The 17,434-nt window shown below is 42.1% G+C and overlaps 2 protein-coding genes across 3 annotated transcripts in view; one reads left to right on the forward strand and one right to left on the reverse strand.

Moving 5' to 3' along the window:
• Positions 1 to 4,394: 4,394 nt before the first annotated feature.
• Positions 4,395 to 16,674, reverse strand: TRMT6 (tRNA methyltransferase 6 non-catalytic subunit). The gene is made up of 11 exons (XM_045529224.1): positions 16,382 to 16,674; positions 12,869 to 12,996; positions 11,305 to 11,414; positions 10,676 to 10,767; positions 10,462 to 10,545; positions 10,076 to 10,200; positions 8,629 to 8,990; positions 8,136 to 8,221; positions 7,389 to 7,491; positions 7,199 to 7,285; positions 4,395 to 5,879 (listed from the first exon to the last, which is right to left on the reverse strand). Exons 1-11 carry the CDS (start codon positions 16,507 to 16,509, stop codon positions 5,688 to 5,690), a joined length of 1,497 nt encoding a protein of 498 aa, XP_045385180.1. The 5' UTR covers positions 16,510 to 16,674; the 3' UTR covers positions 4,395 to 5,687.
• Positions 16,675 to 16,821: 147 nt separating this feature from the next.
• The window catches only part of MCM8 (minichromosome maintenance 8 homologous recombination repair factor), a 35,326-nt gene continuing 34,713 nt past the window's right edge, over positions 16,822 to 17,434 (forward strand). The window contains exon 1 of one of the 2 annotated variants that reach the window (XM_045529225.1): positions 16,822 to 16,959. The gene's annotated coding sequence lies outside the window, so the exon portion shown is untranslated. Of the gene's footprint in view, positions 17,106 to 17,434 lie in introns of both variants that reach the window. The other variant, XM_045529226.1, reaches the window with a different exon arrangement.

The raw sequence follows: 17,434 nt of genomic DNA on the forward strand, positions 1-17,434 counted from the left end.
TAAAACAACAGAAATTTATTGTCTCACAGTTCTGGTGGCTAGAAGTCCAAAATCAAGGTGTTGGTAGGGCCACACGCCCTCCAGAGCCTTGGAAGGAGAATCCTTCCTTGCTTCCTCCTGGTTTCTGGTGGCCCTGGGCCTTCCTTGGCTTGTGGTGGCGTAACTCCAACCTGTCTCCATGTTCATAGTCGTCCTCTCCCTGTGAGTCTGCCTCTTGACATGGCATTCTTTTTATAAGGATACCAATCATAGTGGGTTAAGGGCCCACCTCATCTTAACTAATTACATCTTCAACAATGCCATTTCCAAATAAGGTCACATTTTGAGGTACTGGGAGTGGGGACTTCAACAAATGTTTTTCTGTGGATACAAAATTCAACCTATAACAAGTCAGGCCAGTTCCCACCCACCTCAGGTGGAATAATTTTGAGGCTTATGTTCTACTCTGCCTCCCAAAATTTCCCAGCAGATTGGACCCCAGATGCCGCAGTGGTGACCTGCTTGGTAACTCATCCTTTATTGGCTGTCTTTACCTCCCTGTCTCACCGCCTACTGGTGACCCCACTAGTGTTTCCTGAGATCACCTCCCAAATAATCTGCTTGTCCTCAAATAGAAAAAAAAAAAAGCACACCTCTTTTTTATTTTTTTTTAGTTTAAATATCTCAGTTGACTGTTGACTTAATTTTTGATTCTAGAATCAGGAAACACTTCATCCATAAAATAGAATGAGTGTTCCCTGTCCTCAAATTCTTATTTCAGGATTTGCTTCAGGGGGACCCTGACCTGAAACCAACCAAAACCAAGGCTTATATACAACAAATAATACAACTGCAGTTGCAACCCCTTGTTTTACATCTTGATACAAGATACTGGGAAATGCTTAACACATTATTCACATACACACAATGCAATATGTCTCTGCCTTTTTTCCTGTCATGCTCAGTGGGAAACAAAGTCATTTCCTAAATAAAGAGCATTTGAGGGGCTCAAGATGAATAGGTGTTTACTCACTGGAGGAGAGAAAGCAAGTCATTGCAATGTACCAAATACTAGCCTGGCAAAGCGTGACACACACACACAATGGGCACTGCCCGTGAGGAGCAGCTGCAGGCAGATGGAGCACTGTGCATGATGCTCTCCAAGCTTGGAGATGATTCACTCAGCTTCCTCCTGGCACCCTGCCTTCTGGATGCCGTGCACACTAGTACATCTTTTCATTTTATTAATATTAATAGTTTGCAAACCCCTTGGGACAGGGGAACGTGCAGGTGCAGATGGTCTATCAAGGATGCAGGACACAAGAGAATGCCACCCTCCTCTAGGTTGTCTATTTCTTCACTGAAGGCTGAGAGTGGTTAGCTCAAAAGTCAATCTCAAATTTTTACACATCTGATTATTTTAAACACATTTTTAAGTGTATTTTTAGTCATTTAGGGCTTGCCTGCTTTGCATACCCCCACCAAACTAGACCCAGCTTTGGCTGGTCACTGGTAAGATAGAGCCTTGTGGTTATAAGAGCCCAAGCTGCTCCTGGTCCTCGGGGCTCTCTGACCTGGGGACTCCCCATGGTGCTACCGAGCAACAAAGCCTAGACACTGGAGCTCCGTTTCTGATCCCCCGATCCCTTGGTGAGGGGGTACCCTTGCCCTCCCTCCTCCCTTCTGAGTAGCAGCGCCTGTGGTGTGGCCTCTGGACAGACTTTTGCTGTGACGGACATCCCCACCTCCCCTCTGCAAACCTGTCAGAGCATCTCTGTCACCCAACATAGCATGTGTGTGCTGCTGCCACCTCATGGTCACATCGTTTTCTTCGCTTAGTACCCCAAATCCCTCGAGCACACTAGGGAGCTAGTATAGACAAAGGCAAGAGGTGCAACAGCTGAGCCCTGAGGCAGCCAGTGTTTAGAAGTCTCAGAGATGAGGAAGACACAGAAAAGACCAGAAAGCAGGAGAGAAACCAAGAGACAGTGGTGTCCTAGGAGCCAAGTGAGGGAAACCATAGCAAGGAGGATGGGGGATGGTGTTAAAAGCAGCTGACGAGTCTAGAGGACTGAGAAGGAGCTCTAGATTTCATATTACTGTGTATCTTTTGTTGCTGCTCATCCACATTAGCTCCTTACCGCGGCTGCTCCCGTTTCATCTCTCACTGCTTCAGTGATCAACAAACTTTTTCTCAAAGGACCAGACAGCAAGTATTTTAGGCTTTGGGGTCACATGGTCTCTATCCCAACTATTCAACTCTGCCATAGTGCAAAAGCAGCTGTAGACAGTATGTAAATACATTAGCATGTCTGCGTTCCAATAAAACTCCAGTTTGAATTTCAGGTAATTTTCCCATGTCACAAAATTATTCCTTTTTTACTTTTCCTCATCAGCCATTTAAAAAAGTAGAAACCTTTTTAGCTTGCAGGCCATACAAAAAACTCAGAGTGGGCCAGATTTAGCCTATGGGTTTTGATTTGCTGACCCCTGATTTAAATCAATCAGTTTATTTTTATCTCCTCTCTTCCTTGAATCTATTGCCATACGGCTTGAGTTTATATCATATGTAGCTCCTACTTTGTGTCACTCACAGGTGATGGGAAAGAACTAGGAGAGGCCCACTTTACCCACCTGAGTACTTGATTGAAGAAAGTGCTCCTGTAAGGCAAAGGAACTCCCGCTAGCATTTCCTCCATCCTCTGGATGAATTTCTCCACTCTTTAGTTTGTTGGCTTAGAATAACACCAAGCAGACTACATACCCAAAAGATAGAGCCCACTCACATTTCAAAAAAAATTTTCCTTAGTGTCTCGTTATCTGTCAAAGCAAAACTGAAATGTCAAAATCTTTCCAGACTTGTTTTCGTGATATCTCAACTAAATGCCAAAAGCCCAGGTTATTAATGGAACTGTAAAAAGGCAAAAAAGAAAGGGGTGTGTGGCCGAAGTACCTGATAATCACTTCCTATGCTTCTAAGATTTTACCCTTCCTCATAAAGGCTCAAAAAGCTATGGGTGCCTAATAAATGTTAATAGGGTAGTTAACAGTTCATTAGTTGCTCTTTAAGTAGCTGTTCAAGGACTCACATCTTTTGTCATCTGATCCGTGCTACACATTTAAGTCCAAGGAAAATCTGTAATCCTTTTCACAAAATTAATACTAGCCTAAAGGCGACGTTATATTTCAAGTAAAGGTATTAGATACATTCTGGTCTTTCTAGTGCTGCACCTAAATGCATTAGAAAATCAGCAACATTTAGAGTAATGTGAATCTCAATCAGATTTTTAGGACATGCTTTTTAGTATTTAGTATTGTTCTTACAATATTTACAACCAATGATTTATTTATTTATTTTTAAATCAACCTGACCTGGGATAATACAACCAGTGCTTTAAAATAAAAAGCAAACACCCTAATTTTCAAAATTTCATATGTATTAAGACTGTATTTTTTGGCTTTTCTATATAAAACCAGTCCACGAATGATCACCCAATATTTGCTTCATACAATGTTAGCATACCTCTAAGCTAAAAACACACTTTAATGGGAACCACAGTACATTGCCGAGTACCCTCGTGCAATAAATAGTATGAATGTTACAAAATTACTTTTTGTCTTTTTCTTTTTGATTGCCACTCAATAAAGTGCCATTCCACGTAACTCTCCTGGTGGCTGGATGTCCAGAAGTCATAAAATTATCCATTTATCTACTACAAAGGTGAATGCCCATTTTACATACAAGACAAAAACATTCTGTATTCAGAGGCACCTGTGATGTGGGCACACATAGCAGTGGTTCCCAGGCCAACAGCACCAGCATCACTTAGAAACTTACAGAAATGCAAATTCTCTGCCCCACCCTCGGTGTATTGAATAAGAAACTTTGGGGTGGAGAGTCCAACAATATGTATTTAACAAACCGTCCAGGGGATTCTGTTTTTAAACACTTATAAGTTTGCACACTGAGTTTGTGAACCTCTGAATTAAATCATCTGTACTCAAAAGATGAAGTACATTATATGAGAAAAAGTAACACAGGTTAACTTTTGCTGCTGGTGCTGGTAAGAAGAGTTCACAAGTCATCTCCAGGGGAACATGGAACACAGGGCCCTCCTCCCCAGAGACCAAGACCAATATAAGGGATTTAGGGAACAGAATGGGATTTGGAAACTGGTTGAATCCCAAGTAGGAAATGGTTCTAACAGTGACCAGCGGAGACCAGGCACTACTGAATCTAGTCTGTGCAGTTTTCTGTTCTCCTTGACCAAACTGAATTGGCTGTATGTGGCTGACAACAGCTTGCAACATGTTCAGTGAGGTGCTAACCCAGGCATGTTCTCTACTACAGAGACCATGTGTAACAATCAGCAGTCAATGTGGCATCATTGACTATATCATTAATGTTAGACAGATCATAGTAAGAAACACTTTTATTCTTTAAAAGCAATTATTTTCAGTAAAAGGAACCAAAACCATACTTGTTGCTAATCACACTGGCCATTATCAGAATAGTACACACTATTTGGAAAAAGAAATTTCTTTTGTTCTGAGATGCTCCACATCTATTCTATGATGACATGAAGAGCACATTCTATCAAACAAGAGACTCGACTCTCAAATGGACAAGAGCCTTGGCTTACTCTAAACACTTGCCTTTGCTGCGGCAGTCAATCAAATTTGATTATGCTTTTTCAGAGCTTAGAAAGGCTAACCACCTAATCATGCCAGAGCTCTTCAAATCAGTATTAATTATCACTAAAAAGGCACTTTAAAATACATTTGACAAGGAGTGACACTGATGCAGTGAGAACTGGTCTAAGTCTTGCGCAAAACTTTTCTATGGTTCAAATAGATTGTATATTGTCTCCATGTGTGTGTGTATGTGTATGTTCATATAGATAAATCTATGTCTCCATGTGTAGGTATATATATGTATATACCAACATCTATACACATTATACAAGTATGTGTGCATATGTGTATCCATAAGTGAGGGAAGGGAAAAGACCATTTCTGTTTCCTTTAATTGAACACTACACAAAAATTCTAGTCACTTTATTTGGAACAAAGAATGAGAGGATTGGCAAATTAATTCAAAAAAGTACCCTACTCAACCTTTCTATGCACAAAAAAGCAGTAAAATAAATACTCAGAACTTTCCCAGGTTGTCAACTATTAAAATAATAATAGCATTTCAAAAAAGTTTATTCCACTGCAGGGAACAGAGTGGACATTTTTGGTACTGTAAACCTCACACACACATCCATATTGCTTAGGTTGAAGAGAATGAAACGAACAGAGGAAATTTCCTCCACAAATTCCTTCCTTTCAGTACCCACCAAGTTTTAGCTACGTTGTTATCCAACTTAGCTTAAAATATAAACGAAGTCTTGTATAAATACATCTTTAGGATGTTGAAATTCTCAAGATAATTACACAGAGTACTGAGAAGTCCTTAGAGGATTTTTGTTAAACAAATACACTTGGTTGTATCAATCCACTGCACACCTCAGAGCTGCAGTTTTGACAGACCAAACATATCTGTGTCAGAAGTAGACAAAAGGCTTATTCTTCCTTCTCAGGAACGAATGTATAGGCATATTCTTATTCTTAGGATATGAAAAAACAATTAGTAATGGTATTTAAAGTTTAATTACTAACTGTATAATGCCTGAGAACAAAAACTCAAGGCAATTCTTGAAGGGTTAAGAGTCTGACTCTGGGCATTTCCGTTTTTTAGCTGCTGGCTCGTCAGTCTTGTGTGATTCTAAAGTGCTCGAGTTCGATTTGAGGCTGGCATCTGCTTTAAGGTTGTCCATGGCAACAGTGAAGCCTGAGAGAAGGTACCCTCCACCTCCACTCATCAGCAATTTGGGATGACTTCGATCTGGCAAAACCTAATCAAGATGGAAAGACAGACATTCATGTTTTCCCAAGACAATAAAGTGTATGCTAATAACACTCATGCCAAAAATCAGAACTTAAATGACACAGATTCTCTTGAAGATTTAAATGGACCAATTTCAAAGGAGCTATTTCCTTCATGTGACAGTGCAGAGAAAAATACAGGAATTGGCTTAAAAGATTTTCTTTTGAAAAATAAAACTGAAGCCCTGTTTCTCTCAAACCCAAGGCATGTTTCTGGTGGAGAATGGGCAAGAGGTTTGGGCAGAATTCTGGGCTTAAGTGTAGCTTTCTTCCTCTTGGCTCCAGGAAGCTTCATGGCCAACAGTAGAGTTTGGATCTATGGAGAAGTAGCTACTGGATGTACACTCAGAACCTCCCTTCTCTGCTACCCTGTTAACTCCAACAAGGCTTTTCTCCTGTTACCTTAGCTGAATTAGATGACCTCCACAAAGGGCACCCAAGGCTAAACAGCATCCCCACCAGAGTAGGATAAAACACCAAGCAGCTGGACAGGGCCTCTGGCAGTGTGGAGGTGCTCCCCCCCGAGAGAACTGGCTGCGAGGCAGTCAGGCAGCAGAAAGCCTCCAGCTGCCGCTCCTTTGGGATCTGCTGTAGTATTCACACTGAGGGAGGCCCCGGACTGCTCCTAGTCGGTAACTGAGCATGGGTACCAAAATTGGACCATTTCTGCCCAACACAGGGCTCCTTGAATGGGCGATCTTTGCTCCTGGGCTCCGCATCAGCCTGGCTGAGACTTTCTTAAAGCAGCACTGCAGGCTCCTCGTCCCGTCCTCCTTCCTCCACTCGTCCACACCATCTAATCCTGCTCCCTCTCCTCCTTACCTTTTAAAGGCATTTCCTTCCCTAATAAATCTCTTACACTTCAACTTCCATCTTGGCATATGTCTTTTAGAAGACATGAACTGACATAGGGCCCACCAGTAAATCATAAAAACTTGCTGCAAAAACATCCCGGCAGAGGAGAAAAGGACACTTTCATTATCCACCTGGGGATTTTGCTATTATCAATTACACCCTCCACAGTGAGATATCAAGGCCTTGGGGAAATAGGAACCACGACTATTTGCATTTTAAATGCCTCTGGGCTGGAGTTACAGAGTAACCGTGACATGAAAACAGAAAAAAGGATCAGGAAAAATCAGGGGCACTTTCTCCAAGTTACAGGCATGAGACGTCTCCATCTCTGCAGACATAAATAGGGATATCTCTATTTAACAACTTCTAATATTACTGCAAGGAGCCAGGACTCAGGAGAGCAGCCCCTGGGCCTGGCTGTAAGAACACGTACCTGATAATTTCTGAGCCAGGTTTCAGACAGCCTGAGGTTGATGACCCCTCCCCTCTCCCGTAGTTTCGTGTAGCATTCCAACAGAGGCTGAAGGCAAAAACAGAGTTCTGCTAAGAATTGCTTCCTTGGATACAGTTTGAAGATCAACATTCAGATGCAAGAATTCCCTCCCATTCCATTCTAATATTACCTCTTTATACTGACAGTAGACCACGAATGGCCTAGAAGGGGCCACAAAGTCCAGCAGAGACAGCAGCAGAGGAGTGGGATGGAAACGACTAGCTACAATTAAACTGCAGGGAAAATGTTAGACAAATTATTTTTCTACTTCCCCAAAGCGGAGCACAGGTTTTAAAAGGCATTTAAAATGATTGTGCATTTAGTTTGCATGACTCACTCAAAGAAGAGATTTAAATACAACATTCCAGAAGTCCCAAACAGAATTAAATTGTGAGCTATTTTCTTCTAGGAAACACAAACTGGGTTAGAAGCTCTTGTAGTGCTTGGCAACTCTAAGTTGCATTTAATGACATTCTTGAATTTTTTTCAAATCATCTGGAAACAAATCCAACACTGTGTATGCTGCTTTGCAGACACCTGAATCTACCTCTCCTTGTCAGGAGGTTTCATTAACCCTTGTCAATAGCCTGTACCACAGCACTTGATTGCCCCACTCTCTTACTTAGGATTACACAGCCCTGTCTGGTCTGATGCACTGTCATTGGAGAAGGTCCAAATTTCTTCTAAAAGGCTCACACCAGCACAATCAATTTCCCACCTCTGCCAGACTCAATCTCCTTTCTTTAAAAACCCAAGACAGAATCCTCATTTCATGGCCTACTAAAATCTAAGCAGTCAAGCAGAAAGAGAATGCCAATCTGTTTGAAGCAGAGCCCACATGCACCAAGAAGTCTCCTGCATTCTTTCATCAACGCACCCATCTGCATTTCTTTCACTCAGCAGAGCAGCAGCCTCTAAATGTCTTTTCCTCTGCTCTTCTTGTCTCCTTTGTTTTTCCTGAATCTTCAAGAAGAAAAATAAGAAACCAACATACTGGGGTCATTCAGTCAGGTTTACGGAAATGCTCTGGTCTGTCAAAACATTTCAACAATATTTACCAACTCGGACTTAAGCAACAGAAGGTTGTTTACAACGAAGTTGAAAAAAACACAAGAAAGACTATATATTAAAAACCATCAAGTTACCTATGCAATGCTTTGTATCCTAAAGCTCCATCCCAAAGATTAAATCACACACTTGTGTACACTGACACACACACTCTCTCTCTCCAATTGTTCTGATATTTATCATTTTGGGAGCTGACTCACAAAGGCAAACCAAATCTCATTACTTAAATGAAGTTAACTAAGGCTCTGAGGAGAGTATTACGAGGGTATTACGAGTATTATGGGGACTCCTGACATTCTTACATAATCCTTTTTGCTTCCTCCCTCTTTAGGCTCCTTAAGTTCTGCATCTTGAGAAATGATTTCCATTGTTTCTTGTTCTTCTGGGTGACTGCCCTCTGGGGCTTCTGCCACGCCGTCTTCATTCTCTTGTTCAGAAGTCTGTTTTTCCTCCTCAAGTGTGCCATTACTTTCCTCAGCCAAAGCACTGTCTTTTGGCTCTGAAGATAACATCTCAGCAGAAAATGTTCCATTTAGGAGACTGTCCACTTTGTTGAGGGGGAATTCATAAAGACCACTGAGGAAAGATTTGGGAAATCCAAAACATGCTGTTGCTGCCCGAACAGGTCCACCTCCAGGGTACAGCTGAATAATGGAGCCAAAACCTGAACAGGTAAGAGAAACAAACATCTGCCTGATGGAGGTGACCCTTCACGGGTCCTCCACAGTAATAAGACTAAAGGTCTTTCCACTTTATTCAGAGGCTGAAGGATGATGCAGCAACTCTGGGGGTTCATTTGGAGTCTTTGAATGTTCCCAATGGAGGTAATCTAATTCCAAAACAGATAAACAGGAAGACTTAAAAAAGTTTACCTCCACTTGACACTACCTTAAAACCCTGTGATCATGCAAATTTGAAAGTTACATGATTGGTCATGGACTCTGCTTCTCCTTATTCCAATCCTCAAATGGGCCACCTATAAGTTCTTATTTTCTTTTTTGTTTGCTTGGTGTTTTTGAAGACAGGGTCTTGTTCCGTTGCCCAGGCGTGAGGGCAGTGGCATCATCATAGCTCACTGTAACCTCAAACACCTGGGCTCAGGAGATCCTCCCACCTCAGCCTCCTGAGTAGCTGGGATTACAGGCACGTGCCACCTAGTGCCTGGCTAATTTTTCCATTTTTTGTAGAGATGGGGTCTCACTAATTGCTCAGGCTGGTCTAGAACTCCTGACCTCAAGCAATCCTCCCACCTTGGCCTCCCAAAGTGCTAGAATTATAGGCATTGAGCCACCGCCCAGTCCTAAGTTCTTAATTTCTATGGGGCCAGAGAAAAGGCAGACAAATCAAGCTGTGTTGTATTCTTGCAGGAGAGAATACATGTTGAGTAATCTTCCCACTCAATCCCCTCAATTCAAGCCAATAAAAACAAATGCTATCCAATGGTTTATTAAAATCACTGCCCTGAAAGTCCTAGCCAGCCACAAGCTCCAGCCCACTGAGAGTGAACCTGGAAAGGACAATCACCGCGGCTGGGTAGGGGTTGGGAGTGGGCTGAGCACCAACATGGCCCAGACTGGGAGATGTGAGGTATAAAGGAAGGTCCCCAGGCCAGGAGCTGTGCAGGTTCACCCCAAGTTACTTCATTAACCTCGAAGTAACTCAATCTGGCTCTCCATGAGTTTGAATTTTTGGACCCTTTTACTGACATCAGGGTGGGGTTTTACTGAACTTGAAAATATTGAATCTTACCTCCCATTCGTTCCATTATTGCGCCCAGCACCAAGCCTGCACACGTTTCCATTACAATCATTTTATTGCCAGCACGGATATTCCCCAATGTCAACATCTGGGCTAGTGTATCGTATCTCATGTGGCTAAGGTGAAAAGAATAATTCATTCATTTTTAGCTAAGTAAAGCCTGCTATTTTACTCATCATTTTTCAAGTTTTGTTTGTTTTATAAAAATTATGTTGAAAGATTATTGATTGCTTTGGAGGCGATAGTAAAAGGACTTACAATTTATGAGGTAGGAGGACACTTTATGCAGGTGAGCAAGGTTTTCATTTTACTTAAAAGCATGACTTTCTTAAAGATATATTCCCCCAATTATATTTTTGAAAGGAAACAAAGCGTACTTAATTTTTCCAGGTTCTCTTGCATAATACATAATTGAAAGAATACGGGTAGATGGCTTCACAACAGTAATGATGGCTTCATATCTGGTGGAAGAAAACAACAGAACACTAATTTGAAAAAAAAAGACTTAAAATATTTTACTTTAAAAATACATATATATAAGTATACAAAAAATTTTAATATTTTCAACCTTTTCAAGCAAAAATTACTTACTTCTTTTTCTTCTTTTTTATATATTTATCCTGAGCAAACTCTGTCTTGTCTCGGAATGTTGTACTATTTTCAATTAACTGCTGAACTATTTCCTACAAGAAAAGGAGCAAGCAGATTTTCTGAAACTTTACTTTCACAGAATAAATAATTTCAGAGGTTTCTTACCCCAGAATGGATCCAATAGCCTGATCCTCCAGTCCCTTTTCCACAGAAGTCCAAATGGATGAACTTTGTATTTGTATGCTCTATTTAGAATTTGTAATAAAATATGAGTATAACTCCACTTAAACCACAGTAAAAGAACAGAAATATACAACAAAGGGAGAAGTGAGGGAGAGGAAACTCATTTCTGAAGACACTGGCTGACAACATTACTGAAAATGAAGAAAGTTAAATCCTCATATGTCCTGTTATCAAATTCTCTAATAATATTAGTAATGTCATTGACTTATATTTCTGTGTATAAGAAACAAGATCTTTGGTATACTGAATTACATGTATATTTTGACCTATTGATAACAAAAGTATAACATTATTTTTCTATTTTACCTTAGGTAAAGTCTGCTTTAAAAACCAAACAATTTCCTAAACACCAACAAGATCAAAACAAAAAATCCTTTGACTATTACCTCTCCTTTAATGCCCTTGTCCTTCAAAGCTTTTATGTCATCTTGAGTAAGTTTCTGAGATTTTCCATCATCAATTATATTTCGATTATCAGTGCCAGCTTCTTTAGTCTCTAAGGAAAGAAATTGCTCTATGACATTTATGGTCTGAAATTAGTTTACAATCTTTCTTTTTCAAAGTTCATATCCACACCCAGCCCATCAGGCACTCCAGTCTGGCCTTGCAGTTCCACTGCCCCCACCGCAGTCCACTCTCCTTTCTTGCCCTAAGTACTCTGAGCCTCCAACTCTTCTTCCTGCCCTCACTCTTCCTCCTGCTACACATTTGGATGCCAGAGTCCTCTTTCTTTAAATGCAAATTGGCTCATCTACCCTGAACCTCAAAACCAAACAGTGACTTCCCATAGCAAAGAAAATACATTCCAAGGATGACCTGCAGGGTCATGTATGATCTGCCCCCTGCCTACCTTTTCTGGCCTCATCTCTTGATCCCTCAGCTTCAGCCACACTGCCTTTCTTTCTATTACTTGAAAACACTCAGCAAGGTCCCACAGCAGGCATTTGGTACTTGCAGCTCTCTGTTTGGAAGGCTCTTATGACAGATCTGAGTGGCTGGATCCTTTCCATCACTCAAAGCTGAGCTCATCCTCTCAGCAAGGGTCACTTCCCCCTAGCAGGCTCCAGTACATGCCTCAGCTTTATTATCATCCCAGCACGTATCACCATCAGAAATTATGCTGCTTCCTTGTCTACTTGATTATTTTTGGTGTTCCCCACTGGTAAGTACATTTTATAAGACAGTCTACCTTATGAACTGCTATAATTGCAGTGCCTCATTATGCCTAGCACATATCTGGTGCTTAGTAAAAATATGGATATTAATTTAAGAGCATCTAAATAACTTATTTGAATCAAAATATTAATACTTTAATTTTAATAAATATTTAATTTTAATTAATAACAGATTTTAGACATAGAAGTTGTCAAAAAACTAACAATAATAATAGCTAAAATTATGGGTCCCTGCTAAAAGCAAGGCACTGTTCAGAACTTCCTATGAGTTAGAGCATGAACACTCACTATAACCTCGGCATTAAGTATGTTTATGGCCCCATTTTACAGACATAAGGATATAAGACTTACAGAAATCAAATAATTTACTCAAGGTTACAAAGCAAGTGATGACACTAGAAATTAAACTTACCCAGTTGGATTCAAAGTCAGACCTCTCAACCTCTACACTATATGCTAACTACCCTGCAGCTGTTACTTAACTTGTGGGCACTGAATGAGTTCTACACATGCTCTTGCAATGAAGCAACAAGGTCTCATGGGATTAAATGCCTGGCCCAAGGTCAGAGAACCAGTTAATCATGGGCTGGAGCCAGAATCCAGATAATCTCATGGACAAAGGTAGTACTGGCTTCATTCCACCGAGTCATAGTTCTTAGGTTATAAATTAAGATTTCTCTTCGGATAGGCTAGCACTTTGGAATTCATCGAAAGTTGATATGTTTCTGACTAGCCAATTGGACAGCATCTATTTCAAACACCCAAAGTGGTGCACCTGAAGTAGGTTCTTCCTTCTTCTTCTTGGGCTGAAGACTTCCTCCACTGGTCACTTCAAATGTGGTTCCATAACTATGGCCAATGACGTTATCCAGGTAGAACCACTGTTTTTCAAAAGTTACTTTTCTGGGGAAGAAAAAGCAATCAATTAACTGATTTCTTTTGTGTTCAGTATAGAAACGACACATTCATTCTAGTTTATTTCAAAAGCAGTCTCCACAATATATGATCAGCAACACTATGTCTGCACACAAAGCAACAGATGAACTACAGAGATCCAGGTTGGGATAGAGACACAAAATTAATAAAGAAGCCACAAAAAAAATGAATTTTGGAAAGAGGAAGCAAAGACAGAAGACATTCCTCTTCTGGGGCATTGGTCTGACACCGCTTCATGCTGTCTATCAGAATGTCTGAACTCACAGGCTCTATGGATTTCCTGAACAGCAGGCAGGGTCGCCAACGTTGCTAGGACACTGGGCATGTACTGTGACACCCCTTGCAATTTACACCAGGAAAATCTCAAAACTGAACAATCACTGAGATGACAAAGATTTAACAAATTCCCTGGGCTTGGTCTAACTGGTCATTTTATTTGAAAATTACCTAATAAATGCAAATTTTATTTATCGAAAATCTACATATTTAGAAATGAAGCCTAACACTGACACTGCTCTACTGAGGACCAAGTAATTTGAAGTTTTCCTATTACTCAGATTTTTATCTTATTGTAATTTAAAAGTGAAATCCCACAAAAACACAAACCTTTCCCCTCAAAAGAAAACTAACATCTATTGAGTGCCAATCAGGGGCTAGGCAGTGTGTGCCAGGTATGTTTTATACTTTTTGATTTAATTCTCACAGTAACCCTGGGACACAGCTCTTTCCAGATGAGCAATCGGAAGCCCAGGGAGAAGTATCTTGTCCAGGATTAACAGTTACAAAGTGCTGGAGCTGGGTGGGATTCAAATCCAGGTCTGTTTGTCCTCAAATCCTGGTACTTTCAACTCTACCACACAGTCTACCCTAGCAAAGACCTAAGGACCTTGGAAGCTCTGCCTAGCTTCAGGACATGGCCCACATGCATAGAACACTGAACTCTGGGAGACATGTCATGGTAATTCTGCTTGTGCCCCACCCCACCCCTTCTCTTGCTTTTTCTGTGTCCCTGGAGGCTGACCATGACAGAATGCATTGCCATGTCACCCAGGCGCCCTAGTCAAAGGCTTACCAGCATTGCTAGTTCCTGGGTGCATCACCTTTATTGTTTCCCTACATTCTGCCCTACCTTTGTATGTGTTATTTGTCACATCTTCATTAAAGCTTAATTAAACCATTAGAATGAAATCCTGCAAGATCCTAAATGATCCAGACAGGGACAATTCTTCCTTTTTGATGGATCCCTGGGTTATTAACACAGAACAGGACATAACACACACTCAAAATATTTGCTAACATAAACCCTCTCAGAAGTCAAAACTCAGCTCAGTCCAGATGTGCGTCCCTCACCATCACCCTTCAGGCACCTTGGTGCTGCTGAAATACTGAATCTGAGCTGGCTTGGGTTCACCCCTCTGCCAGCCTAAGTGATGTCCAAAGGGGATGAGGTATGTTAAACTGACTGGTCTGATAGGAGGTTCTTGCCCCAGTAAGGAAAGTGGGGCCCAGTCAGAGGGATGCTGGGGTCACATCTTCACTGGGAAGGAGTAAGATTTGCAAAGCACCATCCTCAGAGAGCCAGGACTACCGCCCAACCAGATGAGCACAGTCCAAAGGGAAAGGTGATGGGGGAGTCTGGCCTGGGATGTAGCTGAGCTCAGAAGGTCATTTTCTAAATAAAATGGAAACTGCCACTATGGCTTCTGTCACAAAGAGGACCTGATGAAAAGTATTTCCAAATAAATGTTTTAAGGATACTTTTTACAACTAAAGAGGTTGTCTGTCTCCTTGGTAATGAAAAAGTCTAAAAGAGTACATTATTAGAAGCACATTCAAACAACTACATTTGAAAATTAAACAACTTACAAGAACAATGTGAGAAACGAAAGAAAAAGAAAGTTTCGCCTGGATGGTCATTATACAGATGTGCAACACTGGGCTCATTCATTGAATTTATAATCTAAGAACTTTGCTACACTGTTATACTTCAATTAAAAAGTTTAAATGATTAGTATTAGCAACCTCCAGAAATTATGTCTTTGGAAGTAGGAAGCAGGCATTGAACTCCTAATTTAAAATTCTGAAAAGAAAAAAATACTGATTTGAGGAACACAAAAGTACAGTAATGATGAGGAACAATTTAAAAATTTCTCTAATTTCAACCACCAATATAGAATATTTTATTAATGAAGAATTTAAAAATGCTTACAAGCTGATGAAGATATTACATTTCTGGACTAAAGGAAATACACCTCTTCCTCATATTTTTTTCTTTACTGAATTGGTGCTTGTGCAAAAAAGCTGAGTTATCACTAGCTTGGTACTTTGGGAACTGTTTCTGGACTATTTTCTAATGACATCCACTTCACCTTAACGATGTGGTTCAAAAAGAAGTAAAATAATTCATCTTAAGTGAGCACTTACCAAAAATTCCAAATCTCATAATACCTAGCTTTAATGGTCTGCAAAAAGTTGTTCTCCTGACACTGTAGCCAACTTACTTCTTTGTCAAAAGTAATAACCCAGCTCAAAAGAACACTTGGTTGTACCTCTCAGATACATTAACCCAAACATCCCAAGTCATTTTCCCCATTAATAGCTATTAGGATTTGGCAACTTCACCACCCCTTCCAGAAAGTTATCAAAATCCCACTTCTCTAGTACTAAACAGAGTGATACTGCTCAGCAGGTTCATAAACCAAGCTCAATTTCGAGTTCTGAGACCTTCAGCAAATTGCTTTTGAGCCATTTTCCGGACCTTGAATCCCGTCGTGTAAAATGAGGGAACGCCAAAGTGATCCCACACTCTGTGGGAAGTTGTCTCCTTTCTCTATTCCCCATAGCCTGTCTGGGTCAAGGTAAGAATCGGAAAGCCAGACTAAATAGGAGACGTTTCACTGTTTGTGGGATAGGTCCTTGGCTGAGGGATTAGGGAAGAAAGAGGATCTACTGGGAGGGGGACACTCCCTGGGGTGAGGGGACAACCCAGGACGGGGGCTGGGACGTGGTGGTGGACAGGGAGGTATCCAAGCATCCGAGAGCCAAGAATGGAACTCTGGGGAAGGGACTCTGTGGAAAAACTGGAAGGGATAGTGAAGGTAGAGAGCCAGGTATGAAATCACGGAGGAGAGCTCTGTGGGAACACAAGAGGAGTAGGGGAGGTTCCGAGGGCCGAGGATGGGATCCTGGTGGAAAATCCCTCTGTGACTAGAAGACCTGAGGAGACAACGAGGGCGGGAAATGGGGATCACAAGAGCCAAGAATGAGACCCTGATACGAGGGGTCTGTGGGAAGACCTGGAGGGAGGAGGTATCTGGGGCGGCGCACCCCTAAGGCCAGCGATCTGACTTACTTTCTCCGCTGGACTTGCACTGCTTTGAACACATCTTCCCGTTTCAGCACCACGAAGTCTCCATCACGGATGCGATGGTCCCCGGGATGCGGTGGCTGTGGGCCCGGCTGCTCCCCTGAGTCTTCCATGATGCCCAGCCGGTGTCCGTGCTCCCTGGTGTCCCTCCAGCCCCTTGTGCCCCGCCCCTCCTCCTCTGCAGTCGCCACAGGCAGCTTCACTTTCCACAACCGGGGAGACCCGTAGCCCTCCGACCGGCACCGCCCCCACGTGCTGTGCGCCGCTTCCGCTTTCCGGTCCAGACTTCTGGACCGCTTCCGGAGACCTCACCGCTTCCGTCAGGCCGAACTCCCTGATTGGCTGCACTCTGCCCCACCCCTCCCGTCGCGCAGCCTCCTTGAACGGAAGTTGCGTCACAGACGCGCCAAAAAAGAATTTAGCGGACGCTTAGACTTTAATTTGAGGCACCTTCCCAAGGCCGCGGTGAAAAAATTGAGGTTCTCAAACCGCTGCAACAGGTGGAGTCTGTCCCCGCGCGAGGACATCAGGAGAGCTGCGGCTGAAGAGATTCGCGGGACCTGGTAAGGGTCGCTTGAGGAACTGAGCTCTCGGAGACTCCTGGAGCTTCTCCCGGGAGGGAGGGAGAATCTGGCGGGACAGATCAGCGCGTATCCCGGAGCCAGCCCAGTGGGAACTGGGAGAACTTCGAAACCTCTATCTCAACCAAGTAAGAACTTAGCCAGAGGAGACGTAGATAAAGTAGGGTATTTAACGAAGCACAGCTGGCCGACGGGTGGTTCTTTTACTCATTCTCCGGTCTTACCTCTTATATTTGTGTTGGAATCGTTACTATTCTCCCGTATTATCTCGTTTGAGAGGGTATGGCACGCAGCGTTGCTAAAGGAGCGCCTCAGCTTCGGATCCTGAAGGAGTTTTGATCTCTGTATTGTCACCAGATAACTTTGATCTCGATCAGTTTGCTTAATTTCCCTGAGTATCAGTTTCATAATGTATAATGTCTGGTTTATTATTAAAGTCCTGCTGTGCCCTAAAATC

Source organism: Lemur catta, chromosome 17 (genome assembly GCF_020740605.2).
Source record: "Lemur catta isolate mLemCat1 chromosome 17, mLemCat1.pri, whole genome shotgun sequence".
Lineage (NCBI taxonomy): Eukaryota > Metazoa > Chordata > Mammalia > Primates > Lemuridae > Lemur > Lemur catta.

Bases quoted from the DNA above. Each gene is read 5' to 3' on its own strand.
- TRMT6 (XM_045529224.1), bottom strand. From the start codon at position 16,509: ATGGAAGACTCAGGGGAGCAGCCGGGCCCACAGCCACCGCATCCCGGG. The intron at 10,546-10,675 runs GTAAGTAATTTT...TTCTTCCACCAG, and splicing joins ATAAAAAAGAAGAAAAAGAA to ATATGAAGCCATCATTACTG. The intron at 10,201-10,461 runs GTACGCTTTGTT...TTTTCACCTTAG, and splicing joins AGAGAACCTGGAAAAATTAA to CCACATGAGATACGATACAC.